The 25233-nt window shown below is 34.2% G+C and overlaps 1 protein-coding gene across 2 annotated transcripts; it reads left to right on the forward strand.

Annotated features, from left to right (window-relative positions):
• LOC121409245 (dCTP pyrophosphatase 1-like) lies at nt 1-23788 on the forward strand. 2 transcript variants are annotated; one of them, XM_041601117.1, is made up of 5 exons: nt 1-188; nt 1481-1559; nt 15673-15704; nt 17710-17744; nt 21833-23787. In XM_041601117.1, exons 1-5 carry the CDS (start codon nt 106-108, stop codon nt 22048-22050), a joined length of 447 nt encoding a protein of 148 aa, XP_041457051.1. In that variant the 5' UTR covers nt 1-105; the 3' UTR covers nt 22051-23787. The 2 variants fall into 2 exon arrangements, with proteins under 2 accessions (XP_041457051.1, XP_041457052.1); XM_041601118.1 differs by lacking the exons at nt 1-188; nt 1481-1559 and adding an exon at nt 8896-9130 and having other exon boundaries at nt 21833-23788.
• The last annotated feature ends 1445 nt before the right edge of the window (nt 23789-25233 follow it).

Genomic DNA, 25233 nt, shown 5'->3' on the forward strand with positions numbered 1-25233 from the left:
AAATACTGCACAATAAACAATTTACACGTGTAACGTCTACTTCGGTCAGCTGATTAAAGTTATTACGTTAGGCCTAGCCTATTTTTTTTAAATCATTTAAACACAATGTCCTCTCAAGATGAAGATAATCCAAGCGGCGGAGATCATCCTGAATTCAAATTCAGCTCTCAAACTTCTCTTGAAGATTTGTAAGTATTTGTTAAATTTGGGTGATCAAAAAAATTGTTACAATTGAGTTGTTTGTGTGTTGTCCCGTTAATTAATATTGATGTTGGAATCCCCTGCAGACCCCATAAGATGACCCCCCAAAAAAACTGCCAGAGACAGAGTAGTCGGACTGTCATTTTCCATTGTGCAGAATACACAGATATTTGATCAAAATTTTTACCTTAGGTCAGATATAATTTGTGATATTTAAACTGCATAATTTATAATTTAGTAAACTAAGCATGCTAAGTAATTTCACAAAAGTTAAAAAAAGAAAACATAATAAGCTTTTCTAAAAATTAAGGGTGTCAAAATGGAAAAAAAAGATTGATTTCGCTAGGCAAACTACTTGTTTATGGTATAATTTGTGAGGGTATAAAAAGACTAAAATACTTTGTAAAGGATGTACTGTTTGTGCTAACACTTCTTGTTGAGGGTCCGATTTGAGCGAGGTCATGTGTGTGGGGCGGTACTAAACCAGTGAAAATAAAGGTAAAGCTGACGTCCATGATCACGTCAGTGACTTGTTTAGGGTGTCAGTTCAGGGAATACTTTTCAATAAGGGTACCGTTTTACTTGTTAAGGGTGGGTTTCACATACCAATACTTGTTAAAGGACAATTAGTCCACCCCAAAAAAATTTGATTTAAATTAAAGGAGAAAACTCCAACAAGCATGACACTGAAAATTTCATCAAAATTGGATGTAAAATAAGAAAGGTGTGAGTTGTGACAAAGTTTCGCTTAATTTCACAAAACAGTTACATGTATATGCATATCCTGATTGGTAGGCCTATGCAAATGACGTTATTGATGACGTCATCCACTCACAATTTCTTTTGTATTTTAGGCCTATCATATGAAATATTCAAATTTTCTTCTCATTGTCAAGTGAAACAACAATTAATTACTCCCTGAACATGTTGAATTAGCATTGTTCAATACTATATTTTTCAGTCAAGTTGATTCTTATTTTCATATCTGTAAAAATGGAAATATTGTTTAATTCAAACAATAGAAAACAAAAGATATAGTGAGTAATGGACATCATCGACTGACTCATTTGCATGTCACTGAGTTGTGCATATCACTGTTTAGTGAAAAATAAGCAAAACTTTGAAATACCATAAAGAATTCTATTTTGAGACAACATGAAATGATATTGAAATTCTTGGTGTTTATTTTTCCATCTTTCCCCAATTCATGTAACATCGTTTTTAAAGCAATATGGATATAATCTACTTGTGTTTTGGTTTACTTTGTTTATTTTTACAGGAGAGCCAAGGTACACAAGTTTGCAGAGGAGAGAGATTGGGACCAGTATCACACTCCTAGGAATCTATTAATTGCCATGGTAAGCTAAACCTTTAATACTGTTCCTTGCCCCCCCGACTATACCATCTAACGCTCTATACACCCCACAAGAGAGAGACTGGGACCAGTATCACATTCCTAGGAATCTATTAATTGCCATGGTAAGCTAAACCTTTAATACTGTTCCTCGCCCACCCCCCTTCCCTTACCATCTAGCCATCTATACACCCCACAAGAGGAGAGAGATTGCGACCAGTATCACACTCCTAGGATTCCATTAATTGCTATGGTAAGCTAAACTTTTAATACTGTTCCTCACCCCCCCTGATATACACCCCACAAGAGGAGAGAGATTGGGACCAGTATCACACTCCCAGGAATCTATTACTTGCCATGGTAAGCTAAATCTTTGATATTGTTCCCCCCCTCCCCCCAACCTTACCCTTTATACACCCCACAAGAGAAGAGAGATTGGGACCAGTATCACACCCCTAGGATTTTTTTACTTGCCATGGTAATCAAGACCTTTAATACTGTTCCTCCCCCCCCCCGACCTGACAATCTATACACCCCACAACCCCACACGAGAAGAGAGATTGGGTCAGAACCACACTCCTAGAAGTCTTATTACTTGCCATGGTAATACTGTTCCTTCCTTCCCCCCCCCCACAAGAGGAGAAACATTGTGATCATTATCATATCCCTAGAAACCTATTACTTGCCATGGTAAGCTAAACCTTAATTATTGCTCTTTCCCCTCGCACTACATCAAACTTTAATAGAGGTATATCATGTTCATGTAAGTCATGTTAAATGAAAAGGCCCACTGCTTATTAAGTGTGATGCTATCAAGTAGTAATTTGCCTGGGCTTTACAATATTCAATCCATGAAAGTATATCGCTTTTATTTATGTATTTCTACATTGTATGTTTAACCATACATGTATGTTTATTTTATCTTCTTGTGTACATTGACTTTACTTTTGTAATTGGTAGTATTGGTCGCATTTCATAAGTTGGGTATGCAAAAAGGGTGGTGGATGAACAATTTTCCATGCCTTGCCGTTGATAAATTGTAGCTACATCACAGCCCCATGACCGAATTTGTTGTGTAAGGTCTCATTTTGAAGCTAGAACTATAGGCTAAATATATAAAATTGATATAAAATAGATAAATACAATATCAACAACAAAAATTACAGCACATTAAGTTGCAAAGAACAACTATATTTTTACAAATTTGACAATTTTCAAAATATGCAAGAATTAGCTACATGAGCATGTTAGCTCCAATCGGCAACCTATTTAATTAGTAATTTTTTTTATTTAAAGAGAAATGCCAGTAGTTGCAGTAAACACTGATTTCATGAGAAAGTCTGTAAAACAAGGCTTAATTGTCAGTATATCATCGAGGGTCTAGATCTGGTACAGTTACATAAACTGAACTTTGTAAAATCTTGAAACCTATGCTGAAAAATGTTCACACTAAAAATCACCAAAACAGATAAGCGCATGTGGGACAGTGTATAATTATTGCTTTGAATGTCGGGGCCCGACGCTTGACCCGAATGCTGTGCTTATTTGCTGATTTCTCAGCAATTACACAATTTCTTCCAGAATCCTTTGGCACATTTTATTTATACAAACAGACACGTTGGTGGTCATTTTATTGGATACTGTACGAACTCATTTTGATATCATTACCACAACTGGCATTTACCTTTAAATTATGTAATTTGTAAACTTCATATAATATTCTAAAGTTTTGTATCATTGCCAAAAAAAATCCATGTAAGGGTGACAGTCATTTTTAGGGGAAAAATTGTGAAATTAAACATTGTTGAAATTAGATGTAATCAAAATAACAGATAACCATTTGTTTTTCTTTATGGATGTAAGCATTGAGGTACCAAAAATACAACTGCAAAATACAAGGGTGATCCAATGTAGCATTAATTTTTTACACCATTTTATGTGCAGCAGGTCCAATTTGAAGACTTAAATTTACATTGACGTCAATGTATTGATTAGATATTGATTAGTCATTTTAAGCAAAAACAAAGGTATTTTAGAATAAATTCCTCATACATTATCGTATTTGTAGAATGGTAATACCTATAACATAGAAATTGGACCATCTTATGATGTGGAAGCGCCGTTGTGTAGTGGTTCTGACTCTCGCCTTGTAATCAGAGGGTCATATGTTCAAATCCCACAATGGCCTAGTGTCCTTTGGCAAGGCGTCAAGCCACAATTTGCCACTCCCCACCCAGATATTAATTGGGTACCTGTTTGGATGCGAAAGCCTATGTAGTATGCCTATTAATCAAGTCTTGGAACTCATGTTGGAATGCTCCCCAGGGAGTGGAGAAGGTGCATACATTGTATGCGGGCATGTAAGGATCCGATGACGGGAGTAATAATGTATAGATTTTTAAAGCGCTTAGAGACATTGTTGCGATGTGTTAAGCGCTATATAAATGCGGAATATTATTATTATCAAGACATGCGACCAATTATCAATATTGTTTTGAGTATTCAAAGAATTTTTGAACCCCAGCCAATTTTCGAATGCAAACTTTTCTTGTATAGTCTTGTATAAATTTTGGACAAACATTCCATTAATGCTTTAGAACATGTTCACCCCAACATCAAGCTGATCTTAATCAAAAGAGAAATAGAGAAAGCAAGCATGAAATTCATTTCATGAAATCAGATTTTGAAAAAAGCAACAACAAAAAATCGAAAAAGCATGAATATGCACAACATAGAAGGCATGAATTGATGTCATTGTGATTCATTCAATATTTATTTTATACATCATAAATCTTTACTTTAATTTAGACTCCTCCTTAAACTTTTAAAGATATTTTCAATTATTTGAAGAAAATACAAAATAATTATTAGGTTTGTGACATAATTGAATCTCTTATCTGCATACATGTTTCTTCATCACCCTTTATAGTATCTATATTTTGTGCGAGGAAGGGAAACATCAAAATACCATTTTGTTATGTATTTGTTAGCCTAACACTAAAAAATGATACATGTAGGCATATGTGTACCCTTTTGGGGGTTTCAATTGTAACTCTTCCCTTTTCAATGCTTTTTAGCCTTTAGTAGAATAATTTTTCTCACACATAATAGATAAGGTACCCACACAAACTGAAGTTTTACATTAGTATAACAAAGGAAGGAAAAGAATGTTCATTGTGACTTGATTTTTCATACAATTATGTATACAAATTATTTTAACTCATAACAGAAAGCAATATTATTTGAATTTTTTCATATGATGTGAAGTATGTGCATGTGAACATACCCAAACATAAGTTCCGAACATATATCAATCCATATGACATAATTCATTGAAAAATATAGTGAGGAGATAATACCAAAGGAATGTCTTCATATAACTTGTGAAATGGTACTATGAATACAGAAATAAAAGAAATCTCCACATTTGTTTTTTGTTTTTTGAATGCTTTTTAGCCTTTATTCGGATAATATCACATTTTTCATTTATACAGGGGTAATAAATAAAATATACAAAACTAGAATTTAATTCGTCATGCGGACGAATTAGGTGGTCTGTCATGATTTTTCATTCAGCGTCGGCTAATGTATGAAATGAATCATTTAGATATGATTGATAATCTTGATCGTAGACATCCAAAGAATAAATTTTGACCATTGCCAAATGTGATTATTAATGTGGTGATGACAATCGTCAGACATACATATTCAAACAGATATATAGAAGATAGATCATGATTATATACATGTATATAGATGGATGGCGCGATGGATGGATCAAGTGATGGGTAGAGAGATATATGATAGGTGTTATATTAATAAAACATAAATCGACAGACATATAGATAGATAGATAGACAGATAGATAGGTAGGTAGATAGAGACAGATAGATTGATATAGAAAGATAGACATATTCAAATAGATATATATAAGAGAAATAGATAGATAGATAGCCAGACAGACAAACATATAGAACGATAGATAGACAGGCAGATAGATGGATGGATATATAGAAAGATAGATAAATATACATATCTAAACAGATAGGTATATTATATTAGACAGAGAGAGAGATAGATAGACAGATACATATACAAAGTAGGTGGATAGACAGATTGACATATAAATGAATAGATAGAGTGAGAGAGAGAGACATATTCAAACAGGTAGATATATATTGGAAAGAGAGATAGACATATATGTCATGTAGGTAGATAGACAGGCAGATGGATAGATAGATAGAAATATAGATAGATTTATAACAGATAGCAGATGGACGGATATGATTAGATATATATAATATGAAAAAAACTAATTATAATCTGTTTTATTTTGCAATATTTAAGCTATAAATTATTAGAATTGTTATAATTGATCGTGTGCAAGATAGTAAAAAAAAAAAAAAATCATGTTCACCCGCGGACTCGAACCCCTGCCCGCATGGTTGAATGAGATGCAAGTCTGACGCCTAACCGATTGAGCTAGCATATTTCCCATAGACTTTACACGTAAGCAAATTTGAGAATTACAATTCCAATTTTGCAAGCGAAATACGGGCATGATCCCGGCATCTGATCAAAAAATGGAGGGCACACTTCCGAAAGCTTAGAATCTCAGCTACAACATACTAAAAGCTCAGGGAAACCCGACTAGAAAACATGGAGATATGGCTCACGAAATAGAGGAATGTCGAATCTAGTTTTGAGAAAAAGTCATGTCCCATAGAGATTACACGCAAAATGAGGAAAAATGACATGCCTCTTTTCATCGCTGTTTTACGCAATGATGCGTAAAAAACGATCTATATTTGAGAAGTTACAGCCAAATTTGCATAAATTTGATGACGTCATTTTTGAAAAAATGAAATTTTTAGTTTAGGCGCCATTTTGATGACGTCATGATAAAATTTAGGGACAATGGTGACATGAAATCAAATCTACAACTAATACTCTATCGATATATGAAAAAAATGGGGGGTCAACGGACTATTTAAAGAGCTACAGTGAATTTGCAATAGGCATGTTTTTGCCCATATATGGCCTATAGTGAGAGCTCGCGCGCACACGTGCTGCAAACTTTAATGGGTGTTAATTTCTATATTAATGGTTGTAGAAGGTTGATCAAGGTATCAAATTGCTCAGAATTTTATTAGCAATGCAATGATATTAAAAGAAACGGTTTTTCTGCGTTGCGTTAAGGTGTAACGCGCGCAAATTTTTGAAATGCTTAAAATGACCTGAAACGTACCCAAAAAAATTTATAGGTCATTTGGACGATTTTTTACCTTTGACGCGCGTGCGCGCGTCATGACCTCTACATGACCTTTGATGACATTGACAGTTGACTCTTGACATGAAGTTAATGTCATGTAAATATTGTTAATTTTTGATAATTGATAATGAAGATATGATCAAATGAAGAATTTTACAAAATGGCGCGTAGATGACGTCATCATGACCATATGACCTTGAAAAGCTTAGTTTGCCGTCTCTATGATAGATTCTATATATGACGAAAAAATCAGCAAAATTGATTCAGCCAATTTTGAGAAAAGTTGGCGACAAACATAGGTGCCAAGAATAAAGAAATAAAGAAAGAAAATTCTGACGAAATCAATAGGTGATCTGTCATAGACAGACCACCTAATTAAGTGAAGTACATTTATACAGCAATATAACAAATGAAATATTATACATTGTTTGAACAAAGATTATCATAACCCATAATACAAACAACAGTTAATTTCACTTGAATATTTTACTGTATAATAATGCGGTATTGTAGGATGAAAAAATCTTAACATAAACCAAAAATAAAAAACCAACAAAACAAAACAAAAACGTGAAGGGGAAACAGCCAAACTGAAACCCATCTACTTTGGATGTTACTGTATATGAATAACATCCAAAAGATAAAGTAGATGTTATTGTATATGAATAGCGACATCTTCTGCTGGGATTTATGTAGTGTAAAATTTTATCAGGATTTACTTTGTTTCATGAACTACAATATTGTTAGGAAGTTAGGAACAATGTCAGTATGCATTATATAAATGGCAAATTAAAAACAAAGCTCAGTTTCAGATTATGTTTATCCTGGGCTATCATAGATTAAATACCACTGAGGGGGAGGGGAGGGGAAGGGAGGGGGGGTGGTGTAGAGAGTTACAGTAAGGGAAGGCGGGGTAAGTTGTGACACTTTTTGCTTTTTGCATGTTAGAATTGATATGATTAATGAACTTGCCTTAAAATTCAAACCTTCTGAAATATTTTTCACCAGTATATAACTTTCTACCCCCACACTGAAAGTCACTGTCACCTTTGAAAAAAGGAGATGTCAAAATTTAAATGGCTCAAATTGCCCCATCTGTGGGGTAAGTTGAGCCACCTTCTGGGGTAAGTTGAGCCAAAAAACTATCAACATGTACGGGAAGAACCAGCATGTCAATTTATTTGTTTAATGCAGGATTTAAAGTCTTTTCACTTACTAATTCTCTATAAATACTGACATCCTCTAAAAGGAAAAAAAACAGTCATGTAAATTTACTCCTTTCTGCCTGCATATCAATGGCTTTTTAAAGTTTGTTTGTTTTTTATACATTACCATAAACATTACCATGGCTCAACTTTCCCCATGTTGGTTGGCTCAACTTACCCCAATCCTAACTTCATGTGATAGTTTCGCATCCACACATTTCATGCATCCATCATTTAAAAAACTATGACAAGAATGAAGATCCATACCTGGACTAACAATGTTGTTCTATCATGTCTGACTCATTCATTATTTGCCTGGGGGTGGTGGCTCAACTTGCCCCTACCAACTTACCCTGCCTTCCCCTTCTTATCAGGCTTTTAAAATATAAATTTCAATGGAATTACATTGTTGTTTGAAGAAAGGGAACGATTTAAACCCATCTGCAGACCTTTTTATTGACAACGGTTCTTACATGGTTTTAACTAAATTCAAATTAACACAATGAATCAGTGATTGAACTTGTATTTGAATATCCTTGAGTTTAAAGAAACCAAAATTCTTGATATGTCTGAGCTTGGGAGAAACATTTGAATACTGAATTTGTTTTGCAGAAATTAATTTGGATTTCATATGGATTTTCTTGTAATAAAATTACCAAACATACACAATCCCATGCAGTCCGAAGACTGATAAATATGAATAAAAATTGTGTGTCCGACCAAACAGGAGAAGAAATTTATTCATAAACTTGAAATGGGTGAACACAGGATGTTTGAAAGTAATCCATGTATAGTCTGAACTTTGCACACACGTTTGTGAAATTTGAGGCAGAAACTGATTCATAAACTTGAAATGTGTGAATGTACTTGAACAGGAGTTGATTCATGACTCTCAGCTCTCAGATAGTAATACTTGGTTGACCTTGGTTGACCTAGGAAGGCAAGATGACCTGACCTGGGTGATAAACAAAACCACATTCTCATAAATTTATGAGATAAAGGTGATATCACTTCAAAAGAATGCAAAGACTGGCTGTCATTTTAAGAGGGTTCCTGTGTCTTGTTCCTATTAGCCCTTGGAAACAAATTCTGGAGAAGGTATTTTCTTTATTTTCTTTTTTTTTATATTCTTATTCTATATTTTTATTTATTTATTCATTCATTCATTCATACATGTATTTATTTATTATTATTTATATGTTTTTTATTTTTGTTTTATTCTATTCTATTTTATTTATTTTTATCTATTTATTACTAATATTTTTTCCAAGGGGGGGGGACACGAGCTATTCCTTTGATATGACTCCCTTGCTTAAAAGATACAATTTCAGTATCTATGTTATAGAATCCAATCAATTCTAAATTCATGGAATTGGATGATTTTGATTGGCTGTTGGGCATCATTACCATGGTAATTATGTGGATGGCAACAGTTACCTTAACAGTAACTTTAATGCAAATGGTTGGGGCAGGGGGGGGGTCATTTTATGATCACCGCAACCAAGTAATGTCCCAAAATACCTTTCTATAGACTGCAAGGGTAGTGATTTTATTTTATTTGCAAGGTGCAGACTAATGAAGACCAATCAATCTTGAAGATACCTACCAGGGGTGCAGTTTGAAGCCATCTGCTGCTATTTTTGGCTCATCCACTCATAAAAATGTATTTTTTTAACAGAGGGAGAAAACCGAGATATGTTGCTCCTGTTCATTAGAATCATTTTTTTAATATGGAACCCAGTGGTATTTTATAAATCCTATTAATGGGGAATATTTCGGACATTTCTGATGCTAAATTGCCCTCAACCCCCATATATTACAGGATTATGTTTAAGTGATTTTTGTAGGAATAATTGAGCTAAAGATGGTTTTTGACAAAGTATTATATAGATACATGCAATATTTGATAGCAGTTTGCCTAGTGCATCAGTTGGTGGCCAGGGAAGAGGAGAGAAAACTTAATAGGTCCTAAGTTATAAAGTCATATTCAGTGAATTATTCTGACTTGTCAAAACCAAAATCACTATGTCATCAGCAGAGAATGTAGTGTATTCATCCATAATCATAGCCTACAGTGTACTACAATGTCTTTTGTTTGAGCAGTGGAGCTATAGTGTCTTATAGCACCATGGTTTGATTTTTATTTGTTTTTTTTTAGCAAAAAATCTTTGCTACTCTTTTTGGTCGAGTCCCCCCCCCCCCCGGGTATTTTACGAGCTGATTATGGTGATTGTCATTCTCATTGGTGAATTGAGTCAAACGTAAACTATCACAGTGCTCTCTTGCTAAGAGATGGGTTCAGGTCTCAGAATACCTGATAATTCGTGCATTCACACCAGTTTGAACCAATGATAGAAACAAGAACCTTACTTTATTTTACTAGCCGATTATGGTGATTGTCATTCTCATTGGTGAATGGAGTCAAACGTCAACTATCACAGTGCTCTCTTGCTAAGAGATGAGTTCAGGGGACCGTTTCATCAACATTTTTGTCCGACAAGTTGTCAGATCTGACATCTTTCCTTGATTTGGATTGGCTGAAAAGCACTGTTCCTATGGTAACTGTCGGATAGAATGGTACTTGTCGGATAAAATGTCTGACAAGTCCTTTCATGAAACACTCCCCCGGTCTCAGAATACCTGATAATTCATGCATTCACACCAATTTGAACCAACGATAGAAACGAGAACCTTACTTTCCTACACAAAGGCTGCACATCCTTGCATTTGTTATGCTGTCATGCTTATGCCAGTCTTGGAGAATTCCTTGTGAAATTTCTTGTAATTGTACATAATAATTTGTGAGTTATCTTTCAGGAATGAATTTGCTTTTATCCTGGCCAAATACCTGGTATTTTATACTTCCCAATCAAAAACTTCCAGGTATGATTGTGTAATCAGTATAAAACAACCAACATTTCTTTACAATTGGAATTCTAATCTGAAGTAGTAATGATGGCAAAGACTGGATTTGCTTTCTTCTCTTGCCCTGAATGGCTATGACCTTTGACTTTGACCTTATGACCTTGTGATTCATAATTCCCATTTCATGGCATTGGATGCAAGGATGACCTGTAGAGGGAATAATACAGCTGATGTCATCCATCTATCATTTCAGAGAGAAAGAATTAGACCTGGATGGTAATATGCCATTGTTGCGGATAAAAAGTAGGTCTTCATTTGAAAATGAAAGGTCAAATCATCATATTATGACCTAGTTTTTTGTTCACTCACCTGTTCGTGACTCTTTGGTCTCAATAGATGTTTATAATAAGTTTGAGCTTTTAGATCAATTTACATCTAATGATGTTATAGTAATTTTCACCATTGAATTTTCTTATTCAAAAGACTGATTGGGCCCTGGCAACTAATTCATACAGGCTTGTCTTTCATTGGCCACTTGGTTCCAGTTTGTAATGAATTTATGCAAACTAACTATAAGGAATATATTTATTGTTTTTAAGGATCAGCTTTATGATGAATATCGGCTATATATCACGTCCTATGCAAGTTCAATAATTTTCTGTATCAAGGAATTGAAATCACTTCCTACATTATGACCCACTCTTTGCAAGTTAGCCATGTATATAGCTCACAATGGTTCTTCTATTGTTCATTATTCTATTGTTGCTTCCATGAAAGCCTCTCAAAATATGAAAAATAGGTCAGAAATGGGTCAGACATTCTAACTTCAATGAATTTTCACAACATATTTTGTTCCAAATGCTTTACACTGGCTATGATGAATAAAAACTCTGATTTTCATATTGATAATACTTTGGCATATTGTTGATATTTGTTTTCTCCCCTTTTCTGTTTAATTGTTTCTCCCTTTTGCTGCATTGTCAGCTCTTTCTAATATTTATTTTTAATATTTATATTTTGCCCTTTTCTCCTGGCAAAAATTATTTAACCCTGTACTATAGGTGGCACTAAATGGCAAGTTAGCCCCACCTACATGTATAGTGTGGGATTACAGGTCAAGTCAACCCTAGAAAAGTGTTGGTTTTAATCAAGAGAGAAAAGTAAAACAAGCTTATTGCTTAAAATTTCATCAAAATCGTTTGTCAAATAAAGTTATTGAATTTTAAAGTTTTATTTTTTCACAGAACAGTTATGCACAACCATGTGCCTACTAGGTCCATGGCACAACTTAGTGATATACAAATGAAAGAGTTGATGATGTTCCTCACTAATTCTTTTGCTCTAATTATTTGAATTATACAATATTGAAATTTTAGAGATTGGACAATATTGACAAACTTGACAGAACCTTAAAATGTTAAAACAACAGTAATTCCCCGGGGGGCCACTTCCATTTACGAGTGGATACCATGTGCTACCATGAGATCTAAAAAAGCACCCTAAACACATATTTCTATATTCCGAAAATGCACCCTTTAACAAGTAGGCTATTGGTGTGTAAAACCCTACCCTTAACAAGTATTGGGAACAAAATGATACTATTGGCAAGTATTCCCTGTATTGTACCCCTAAACAAGTACAGCGATATTTCAAACAAGGACGTCGGTTTACCTTTACCTACATCATTGGGATTAGTACAGCCCAACTCGCGCAAATCATACTCTAAACACGCAGTGTTGACTCCTGGGGCAAAAAGTACATCCTTTATAAAACATTTTGGTCTTGATTATTTATACCCTCGCAAATTTGACCCTGAACACGTAAATTTCCTTGCGAAATAAATACCGGTACCCTTTTTTCATTTTTTCAGTGTTTTTGACACCCTTATTACGTTACGTACATAATGTGCCCTATCTTGAAAAAGACATCCTTTTTATGTGTTTTTTGGGTCGCGCATGGTATCCACTCGTCATTGTAAGTGCCCCCCCCCCTGGATAATTCCACATGTTGAGGGAGAAATAAAATTTGTTTCACATGACAATTTTGATAAAATTTGAATATTTCCTATTTAATGAAATACAAAATAAATAGTGAGTGGATGATGTAACCAGTCACCTCATTTGCATATCAATCAATTTGTGGATATAACTGTTTTGTGTAATCATAAAGTGAAACTAAATTATCATTGCTGAACATATTTTGTTACAAAAGAGACATATACACACATGTATAAAAAAATATGAAATGGTTATGATATCATGTAAACACATAAGAAAAATGAAAGTGGGGAGATGGCATCACTAACCCACCTTATACACGACAGCATTAAACTGTTTTGCTAAACTTTAAACTTTATTATTGCTAATCAAATTTTGATGACATTTTTTAGTGTTTTGCTTGGTGAGTAATTTACTCTATTTAGATACTGATATGTTCAACCCCTTTAAGGATAGTATGGGGCTTACAATAGTCCAGGATTAAGAAAGTGGTGTGAAAAGGGTATTACTCTTTAAATACTTCTTTTTAATCTCTAGTCTCTCTCTCTCCCTTCCTCTCATTTTAACTATATTAAACTTTCAATAGAGGTCAAGACTTTCATTGTCTGTTAGTTTCCCTGTTTTGTAGAGTAGTATAGTGATGGTTCAGTTGAGTAACTTCTCTGTATAACATGACTATGCACTGTAAAGTAAAATGAAATCATTGTTAGGTTTTCTTTTAGGAGTAGGGGGGGGGGACAAACTCATGTGCATGGTTGGATGGTTCTTCTGTATATGCAAACTTAACCTGCCAAGGATAATTATTTGAGAAACCAATTTTATGCTGTATTCAGCAGAACAAGCCCAGACAAATGACAAAAAGATTCAGATAGGGCTAACAATAAGAGGAATTTTAAATAGAGCTTTATTCCCCCAATTTCCCTAAATCAAGCAAAGAGAAAAGGAGAAGGGTGTGTTGTTATGCTGAGCTGTGTATGTATGCTAATACATGGTCATCTACTAAGAAGTTCTGCATTGTAGAGGCTCATGCTATTTTAGGTTTGGTAAATCTCCATAAGTGATGATCACCATTCCGGTATTTTTGTTCACATCCTTAAACTAGAGAACCCAGTGTTTTGTGAAACAGAAAAAGGAAAAGTTTAATGGAAGAACACATTATTGCACAGAAAAGACAGATATCGGGCAAAAGTATTTGAATTGGGGAAAAGAGAGTGAAATTTGTGAAAATCAAATCAAAATACAATAAAAACAAAGCTAGTTGCAAAAGTGAAAACTCTGTCTTATCAATCTTGTTAAGCAGCATTGCATACATTTGTTAAGCTTCATCTGCTTTAAAACATGATTGTCCAAGATTTTCACTGTGCATTTCACTGAAGAACTCAGAATATGATGTTCAAAACAGCATACTGAAATTATGGAAATCAGAAACTTGTGACATGCTGTATTATGTTTTCAGGTTAAACTGTTATGGCTCGGATGATATACATGTAGGTGTACTGTAACTTCTGTACGATTTTTTTTAGGAGGGGGGGGGCACAAGGCTGCTTTTCTATATTATAGCAGAAATGGAGATGAAATGAAAAAAAAAAAAGTTTCCATGGTTGTATGATGGTCCAGCCAATAAAGAGCTTCATAATTTCTTCTTTGATCGATTAAATTCTTTTGGTTTTAGAGGATTTTTATTGCAATTAAACATGAAAATTTATCATGGTTGGAATAAAAAAAAAACCCAACTGCATACTTCCCCTTTTCACTGTACGAAGCAGATTGTCAAGCATGAAACAAATTGATTTTTTTTTAAAGTTACAATTGGTTCATTAATTTCCTTCTCACTCAATTTATCTTCGAGTAGACTCTGCCTTGATATTCTATGACATTTAAATATTCTAGAAATCTTTCATTTTGATAGATTGGGCTTTCTGTCAAAGTCAACACAAAGGCTTAAAACTTGAGCATGATCGATGGCACATAAAATTTAACATCATTTCTTGGATGAATGTTTTGCATAGCCACACCCCTAGTACACTCTAAAACGTGAAAGGGTGCAAAGGAGTGCAAAGAGGGACAGCATTTTTAATAAGGGTGGGAAATGCTGTTACATCATGGATCTTTTTCATGCATTTTGCCTTTTGTTTTTTTAGAGTGTAGATGTTGGGTAGATTATAAGACCATTAATAACGTTCACTTGTTGGTTATTCACAAGAATGAAAACATGTAATCACAGGCTAAAGTTAATGCAAATGTAAAATAAATTGAGTTGTAGTTCTTTCTTTTCTTGTTCTCCAAATCTAATCATGAATGCAAACATGACAAAAAGAAATTTTACAGATCATTTTCAGAAAATTTATACTGCAGGTAATGATTTAGCCTATTCAGAATATTTGTGAAGGAATGTTGATCTTGAAATGTAGACTAAATAAAGTCATAGATGTGGTATAAAACTATTCATTATACTCTGTACAATCCTCTACAAATCTTATTGGAAAGGGCAATCAAAATGTGGTTGCCTATCATTTTTCATTTGATCAGTCATAAGATGAATTTGAAATACTTTGGAGTATAAATTTTCAATAGCCATTATTTGCGTTGTAATGTATAAATTTCTTGATTATTGAAATTGGAGCATGATATCTGTATATATATACATTTCTGATTACATTCATAAATGTCATCCATATCAAGTGACTTTAATTTAGTTAGAATAAGCTGATTGATTTTGTTTGTTGAATCAATCTGAAATGAGTTTGTTTTTCATCATACTTTTTTTTTTTTTTTCAGGTTGGAGAAGTTGGAGAATTATCAGAAATATTGTAAGTATATAGTTTTTTTTCCTTTAATTATAAAAGTTTTTGCTAACTGTTATTGTTTAAATCTCAGATTATCCCCTCTCCCACAGTTTCTTTGTGTCTTCTACACAACATAAAAACATATCTGACATAGCAAATTTGGGGTGTTATTCACCAGACACGAATCCCAGAAGTGAACTTTGGAGTATGTCTTTCCAAATCGTCATTCATATACAAATTTTTCTTTTTGTTGGTCCTGGTTTTATTTATGAGCTTATGAAATGCTGTGAAGGGTATGACTGAAACATCCTGCCAGCAATATTTCTCATATTGTCATAGTATTGAATGAAAAATAGGATTCAATTATATTTTGGTATAAGAATCCCATGCCGTGTCAATGCATTGTTACGAGTGTGATTGATTTGTTTTATTATGATCTGAAAAGAGCTATGTGATTGAAACATTCTATACTAGGTATGTAGCTAGCTTGGGGGGGACGCTCACATATAAGATTAATGGTACAGGGACGTGCCGCTTTGATGACCCCCTTTTTTCAGACCAAATTTTCACTTCTGTAGATACTCTGAATGACAAAAGTTCCGTTCAGAAGCAGCCCCGCCCTGCTCGCAAGACCCTCGTTACAAAAGACTGCCCGGTATATATCCAGTTCCCGGGAACCTGTATCTAAACCTTGCATCCTTGTTCCTTAGATCCCCATTTTAGGGTTTCGTGAGGCACACCCCCATCAAAATAGAATTTGAGTGCCTCCCTCCCTGCTTGCTATTTTTATTTCAGTAAATTTAATGTATGTATCTTAACCTACATGTTGAGGTAAAATTGTAGTTTTATTACAAGACAATTGTCTTTGAGCTAGTACCATGAGCATCTTTGGATGGTACATGTGTGTGGGTGTGTGTGCACTTTATATCTACTGATTAATATTAATACTTATATTTCTCATTCTTTTACTCTTCATTTGCTTGAGTGTGTCCTTCCATGTTTTGACTGTACAATCACATCATTCATTATTAAGTGTTCTGTCTTTATTCTTCATCCATATATCACCCTTTGGTATTTTAATAACTGTATATCATGATTATTTAGCTACACTATATTTCTCTTTCCTCTCTTCACCATTTAAAATATACTTGCTTCTTTCATTAGTCCTTCTTTCTTTACTTCTCTCTTCAAAAGATTCTTCCTCTAAATATTCTGCAGATTGAAGATTATATTTCTGTCATTCTCAAGAATGTCTTTACTCACTTTGAAGATACAGTCAAGTTAAAATTGGAAGTTTACTCATCATGACTAAATCAAATACAACCTCATTTTAGCACCCTGGCATTGAGTCAATAGAAGCCACGTATTCAAATTCAAATTCAAATACATTTTGGCATTCCTACCAAATTTGGCCTTTGCCCCTCAATTTCTTTCATTTCTTATCTACCTTTGTATTTCTGTGAAGTACTGAACTAGTATCTCTTGTTTGTAAGCCATTTTCTGTCAGTTTCTCCCAGTTTAGACTGTAAGAAATAATCGTACAGCTCTGCAGATATATTTCCTTGTCTGACATCTGCTTTGGAAAATGGCAGTAATGTCATTGAAGCAACCCAATCACACTCATTAAAATTAGCCATTGAGCACTGTCTCAATTTGGAAATAAAAATGAATACTTTTTAATGAATATATTTTTATAATGATATATCAAAGCCCTCTACCTTTTTTTCCATTTCTGTATACAATAACTTCCCAAATTTTTATATGTGTGTTTCTTTACAAAGTCCTTCCTTTAGTTTCATGTGTGTTTCTGTACAATTTTATTTAACAGGTTATACAAGTTTGTTTTGTCTGAAGGGGGCCTTTCAGACACTGCTCTCAATCAATATGGTGTGTTTGTCGAAGTGATAACCCTGCTTGGTAGTGTCTTCCCTCTGTTTACATATAATATCCAAAGTTTGACTTCTCTGATGATTTTTGCTACTATTCAATGGTTTATTCTTAGCCCTTTCTTTTCTTTCATCTCACACAGTCAATGGAGAGGAGAGGTAAAGTCAGGAATTCCAGGTGAGTTTATCTACCCCCCCCTCACTCCATCCCCACCCCTGCCCCTATCCCATGAATAGTTCAATTCATCAGACCAAGCTCCAAAGGTAAAGTGGCATTTTGGGAAGTTCAGTATTTTTGGCGGGATTCATTTCTGTCTAAACTTACCAAGTTCCCAGGTAACTGATGTACATAGACCTAAATGTTTCATACTTGGGGTCTCAAGTTGTCGGTGCCTAAAAAAATTACAATATTTTAATGGGTCTTTATGTAGGCCTACATTGTACTGTATGCATACATGTGATAATATGCCTATTTATGTTTTTTCTGCATTCTCATTTTGTTTGGGATGTGGGGGAGGGGGGTGGACTCAACTAATTGATTTGAATGAATATTTCTAGTAGCATTATATGCTCCTGGTAAACCTTCTTGTTTGGATTCCAATGTGACATTAAATGTTAGATGCATGGTTGGGGTGTAGCCCCTAATTGACCATGCTCCCAATTTTCTATTCCTAGTTCATCCCAAATAGATATTGGCTCTTCAGCTGTTCACCCTTCCTTTCTCATGTCAGATCTCAAGCCTTTTTTTCTCATTTTGAGGCATTTTACGGTTTTGTGGGTGGGGTTATATCATATGGTTCATTATTCTTTCCTTATGACCTATTGAAGTATATCATAGGACTGATATTCCCTTATCTTTGTACATTAACCCATGAACTATATCCATCTCAAAGAGCAGAATTCGTATTAATATATCTGATTAGGGATGATTGTGAATTTCAAGTACCCTATCTGCATGTTTACCCTTAGTAATCTAGAGTACTTTAATGATTACATTTAGATTCTTCAATTATATACATTAAACATACAGAAAGTGTGGCTCAGTGGATAAGTCTACAGAATTTTAACCACAAGGCCTTGGGTTCAAATCCCTCCAGAGTATTTATGTTTATTTGCCACTCCCCAAGATATTCTTTGAAAGCTTCAGCACCTTATCAGGGTAGGCATGGTAAAGCTGTGGTATTAAATAGTATGCACCTCTCACAAACATTGTGTTAAGTGCTATATCAGGCAAGGGATTGATTGACAGTTACAGGATTTTTTTACTAAACAATGGCTGGTTTGATGCCTGTTCTCATGATTCAGCAATTATATGTAGGTCTGTTGCTCCATCAAGGGAAGTAAATAGTCACAAATCCATTAAGTAAACTTTATTGTGAAAGAATACACTATTTTTGTTAAATGTGCACAACTGCAAACATATGAACATTTGACCATGAAGATGCAGTATTTGAAAGTTAATAAAACCAGCATGAACAAAAAACAACTCAAACAGTATTTATGAAAATTCCTTTAAAGACCCATCATGTCTGTAATAGGAATTATGTTTGACATGAACCATTGTGAGTTTGGTTTCATTTCACAGCATGTGGATCTGTCTGCCTGGGGTTTAATAATGTAATCTAAACCTCCGAGTAAAATGGTTCATTATCACTAGAGAAGTTCAGGGCCATTTCGTGACATTTGCTCCTGTAACAATTGATCCTACAGACTCACAGTAAAATACACACTTTAAAGCAAAACATTAATGCAAGCTTTAAGTCTTACCTTAACATTAATCCTAATCCTTACTCGACCCTTGAAAAACCCTCTCGCAACCCTAATCCTCACCTTATATCTTCAGAGAAATCCATTTGGTCTAATTGTGTAATACTATCATGGCTATACAACCTATACAACTCACTTGGTCTACTCTCAGTTTGGTCTAATTACTATTTGGTCTAACCTACATTCAGTCTAGTTGTAATTTAGTCTTATCTCCTGATTATTAATTTTCACTTTGTTTTATTTCACACTTTATTAAATGGAATTGAAGTTTTGTTAGTATTAATAATTGAAAACTGAAGATGAGGATGCGGAAAGATGTGGCATGCCTCAAGTAATTTCTGAAATTCTAAATCACGTTCATCCTCCTGAAATATTATGCTTGTCTAGGCAGCATTCACCAACTATCACTTTATCATGATTATAGTTTTTCATGTAGCACAACTGCACAAGCCTACAGTAGGATATATATATACCCGACATGTTGTTGATTAGATGCATGTCCCATATAAATGAACAACATGAAATGTAAACAAATTACTACAATTGCCCATGTGGAGATACTAAGCCTGGTAAGGCGAGTCTCATTCATTTGGGGTTCCAGTCCATTCATAAACTTTCATGCTCAAGCCTACATCACAATCTATCACTATTCATGACATGATCATTTTCAGAAGAAAAAAACATTGAAGCATTGCGATCTTTCACCATTTTTAGAATTACGTTAACATAGAGGGAAAGTAATGCTTTTAGCTTGAAAATCATGCAAAATGAGTTTGTTAACATCCATGACATGAACATCCATAACATAATCATTTTCAATCTGCTTGTAAACCACTGATCGGAGATTGGAGTGTGGAACTTGTCTACGTGTGATTATTCATGAATGAAGTGAGGCTAGGAGTTAAGTCTTGATTTTCATGAATTGTATTTAGGCTGCTGTTTTGGTACACCATGAGTTCGAATCACAAACATGAATCATAATTTCAAACACTGATGTTAATCATGGTAATCAGGGTTTAATATACCCTTTTCCAATGCTGTTTCTCTGTCACTTCCAGACTAGCCAGTGCACATCATAGTGCACACTTTAATTATCCTCATTCCTCACAGTATTCTGAATCTATCACGACCATACTCCTAACCCCATAGGCCTTCTTTAAACTTATGATAACTCAAAGTAGGATAAATTGTTAACAGTCAATGAGTCTCACATGTAGATTATAGACTAGACTTGAAATGTCTATTATGTTGCTTCATTGGTCCTTTTTGAAATTCTTTGTTCAAAAAAGAAGGAAAATTTCCTTCAATGGTAATCTCTATGAATTCCAAATAATGACCAAAAATATTGGTGGAATTTGAGCCATGAAATGGAACATGTTTTTGTTTATCATTGTAGGTAGAATCAATATTGAGATAAATAATGATTGTTGAATAATACAGTCAAATGTTTTGATAACAGACCAAATCAATTTTGTACCTGTAAATACATGTATTTACATAAAACCATAACCTTGACATATTTCCTCTACTTAGGGCCTATTTGGGTTAGTCATGATAAGTCATAACTGATTTGAAATCTTTATTCTCTCAAATTGTTCTCTTCAGTTACAATCAATGCAAATAAACTCTATTCAGGCATATATTTAGATGAGGCGAACATGTTTGCTGTATAGAAATGAAGAAACAAATGCAAATTTGTGGCAAATCTGCAAATGGATTTGTCACGGTGTTTACGAAATATTGTGGTCATCATCTGTAATTCTGAATTAAAATTTGAATTTGATATAGAAAAAAAATTATTTGACTTAAAAGTTACTCTAATGAATACTTGGAACAATAATCAAAACATTTTGATAATGAAGAAATTTATTCAATTGCTGCATGAATAATGTTACATCATAATAGGAGGGTGTAAATACCTAAATAAAGATTATGTTCCAGTACCAGAATATTTTTTGTATGAGTCTCAAGTTGAATAAATTTTTTTCTCATGCGGTTAATCATCCTTTTGATCATGTTTATTGTCATGAATAGTCGAAGACTGGTCAGAGATGAACAAAGCAGAGCATTATCACTGTTTACTGCATACACATTACCCAGAGGTGCCGCAATTTGAAGGTGAAACAAGATAGTCCGCATTGTTTACCATTATTACCTCTCCTAGTCTTGAAATACAGACTGGTCTGACGAGGATATAATTCACCTTGTCAAAAACCTCAGTGATAATATCTCCTCTATCTCTCATTTTCCAACCAGAAATGGCACATTGGTTTGCCATCCACACTTTAAATGTCATTGTTTCTCATAATGACAATACTAGCTTTCATTGGCTTGAGTACTGACTCATCCGAGAAAGGGGGGGGGGACTGATCCTCCATGGACAAGAACTTGGATATGTCATACATATAATTTGCCATTCCAAGTTGTCCGTCATTGATTTGACAGTTACAGGCAGTTCTCATTGTTTCTCTCATTAATTTTTCATTCTCTCAAACACAGACTGGTCAGATGAAGACAAAGTCCACCTTGGACAAGAACTTAGTGATGTCCTCATCTATCTCATACGCCTTGCACAGAAGTGCCACATCGACTTACCGACTGCAGCGCTAGATAAGATAGCCCTTAATGCGCACAAGTATCCAGCGGCCGTGGTCAAAGGTTCCAGCAAGAAATATCTGGAGTACGACAGCTACAAGGATATTGAGGATAAGAGATGATATAGTAATACTACTGCAGGTTCATGGTAATAAATAGCTTTTGTTTTGGATGATGGATTCGTCTATGGTGATTGATAAGTATACCTGTGCTGTCGGATCTTAAAGTGTTTCAGCCCTGCAAATATATTGTCTCGTTTTTAGGACAGGACATGATTGTGGGGTCATACTGAAAATGATCACATGACCAACACTCTATTGTCATGCTGTTGTTTTCAGGACAATGCTTATTCACTTCCCAAGCAGTGAACTGTTAAATGATGACACTTCAGAGTTGTTCAGTCATCGATTTCATTGTCATAGAAGCATCTTTTGTCATGTGAAATGAAATCTCCTTAATATCTTATTCAACATTCTTTATATTCAAAAGACACAAGGATTCAGTGGTATGGCAGAAGTGTCATAGCAAGGAGGAGGTTACTGGTTTTAGAAACCATATTTAGTGCCCTTGTGTCCTTTTAGTGTTATAACCTTCTTACGATGTCTTTCACAGAGAACCTAGATCTTTTGATCCTGGTATGATTATTATTTCAATTTTAGAGCACATATATTCATTTTTAGCATGCCTATTAGAAGTATGATAAAACATACCCCTAAGAACTGTATTTTATCTAGACCCGAAGACTCTCCTAATTGAGTTTGGGGTGTGCAGGTGGACCTCTACACCTATGTTTCCACCTGCTCTTATATATGCAAAGCTAGTGATGCTTCTCTACACAGGACATCCATTTAACATCCTGTCTGAGGAATAACATGGGATAACATTTTGTAGATTTAAAGAATAAATCATGTTGATGCTCCAGAATTTTATTTAGAGTATATGAGGTGAGAAATACTTTCAAAAGATTGTAAGGTTACTACATAAGTAGTAGTAATTGAAGTTTTATCTTTTTTAAATAACTGTCTCATTGTTTTGTTGTTGATTTTTTTAAAACATATTTTGTTGCTTAAAAAAATGATGTTGACATGTGTGTTTTAGTTTGTAAGAACAAACCTTATGCCCAACATTGCAATCACATTGGAAGGATTTGATGATATTAACCATCAGATCTATGGATGAAAGTGCAACAAAGTGATTGATTCCTGTAACAGCCATTTGAATATTTCTCCTGATAGAATGAAAATACCAAACCTCTTTATTTCATTCTCGTATGTTTGTTCAGATATGTTTTCATCAAAATAAAATTATGCATGACATGTATTTCATCTTGACTTTGAAAAAGTTTAGGGTGTTAATTGTATGTTCACAATTTTTAAAACTTTGTCTCTAATTTATATCATTGCTTAATTGATATTGGTAAATGTGTTGACTAATCTTTTATACCAAAGCATTTCGAACAATTAAAAATGTTAATCCAAAGAAATATGATGGATTTGCATAGTTGTCAGGGATTTTACTTTTCTGTGTGGCCCAGTGGATTGGTGTCATGACTTTTAAATCGGATGTTATGAACAGAACTTAATATTAAGTGTTGTGGCATCTTCTCAAGCCAAAATGAGTAAAATAACTGACCTGCATCCCTGCTGGCTAAGTGTACGTCATTCCTTCACAATTAGTGTCTTCAGTGCTCTTCTTTTCATGGAATGATTTGGTTTAGAAGTGATGTGAGCCATGTGGCCCCATTGCATAAAGCTCTAGTAAACTCTGACATATCTGATAACTTTCATAATGAGTAATGCCACAAATAAGAAGTTTACCATGTTAAAGGAGAATGAAACCTTTGGAACAAATAGGCTTGTGTAGAAACAGAAAAATCAAAGAATAAGAATAAAGAAAGTTTGAGAAAAATCGGACAAATAATGAAAAAGTTATGAGCATTTGAATATTGCAATCACTAATGCTATGGAGATCCTCCCATTGGCAATGCGACAAGGATGTGTGATGTCACTGATGAACAACTTTCCCTTTAGTGGACTATAAAATACCCTCAAAATGTCTCTTTTTTCTTTTTCTTATGATGATACAAACTCTCTATCCATGATGTATTACATGCCCTCATGTAGAAAGAACACATGATCTATGGATAGATGTGATAAAAGAGGCAATTCAAGTGAAATATATACTTAAGTAATGGGGAGAGTTGTTCACAAGTGACATCACACATCTTTGTCGCATTGCCAATTTGCTATCTCCATAGCATTAGTGATCGCAATATACAAATGCTCATAACTTTCTCATTATTTGTCCGATTTTTCTCAAACTTTGGTTGATCTGTTTGATTTTTATGTTTTCACACAAGCTATCTTGTTCCAATGGTTTTATTCTCCTTTAAGCTTTATCCAATCTGGCTCAGATTAGTTTATTGTGTTCCTGTTGATGTTGATTGTATACCTTTGTTTAGTTCCATTTGATTTTCACTACTAGTTTATTCTTAGATCTATATAATGTACGGTATGCCATTTCTCTCAGTACTTTATCCATTTTACATAAAATGACAACTCAGCTAAAATATGATATTGAATTATGTTAATGATGATAATGTTTATGTTGATGATGTTTATGGTTATGACAGAGTAGATGACTGTGACTACTTCTACTACCACCACCATTTCTATTTTTCTACTACTATTGCTACAGCTGCTGCTGCTACTACTGCTACTACTACATCTACTACTACTTCTCCTGCTACTTCTATTACTACTATTACTACTACTATTACTACTACTACTACTACTACTACTACTACTGCTACTACTACTACTACTACTACTACTACTACTTCTACTACTGCTACTACTACTTCTACTACTACGACTACTACTACTTCTTCTGTCTGTTACTTCTTCATGTTCTTCTTTTTCTTCTACTACTACTGCTACTACTACTTCTATAATAATAATATTAATATTTCAGATGTTTTTTCAGGTTCATTTCTCCCTCTGATTATTACCCAAGTCTTGAAATGCGCAAGCAATGAAGTCTTAATGATTTATTACACAATGTGTTTTACATTAATTGAATGATTCATAAATGCTTTTAAAATATACTTATATTTTGGTTACATGACATGGTGACTTTAGTATGATTTGTTTCATAGTTTGTTATTTTGTGTGCAAACATTAGGAGATGCTTAAATTATATGCAATCTAACTTCATACCAGATGGCCTGTCACACACTTCCTTTGAGTAAACAATTTTCGCCATCCGGCGTTTAATTCGTGGTAACCGTTCAATTTACATGTGTG

Source organism: Lytechinus variegatus, chromosome 2, assembly GCF_018143015.1.
Source record: "Lytechinus variegatus isolate NC3 chromosome 2, Lvar_3.0, whole genome shotgun sequence".
NCBI classification, from domain to species: domain Eukaryota; kingdom Metazoa; phylum Echinodermata; class Echinoidea; order Temnopleuroida; family Toxopneustidae; genus Lytechinus; species Lytechinus variegatus.

Coding starts and splice junctions, on each gene's coding strand:
- LOC121409245 (XM_041601117.1), top strand. CDS start 106: ATGTCCTCTCAAGATGAAGATAATCCAAGCGGCGGAGATCATCCTGAA. Junction 1,560..15,672: donor GGAATCTATTAATTGCCATG/GTAAGCTAAACC, acceptor TTTTTTTTTCAG/GTTGGAGAAGTTGGAGAATT. Junction 17,745..21,832: donor GGTAAAGTCAGGAATTCCAG/GTGAGTTTATCT, acceptor TCTCAAACACAG/ACTGGTCAGATGAAGACAAA.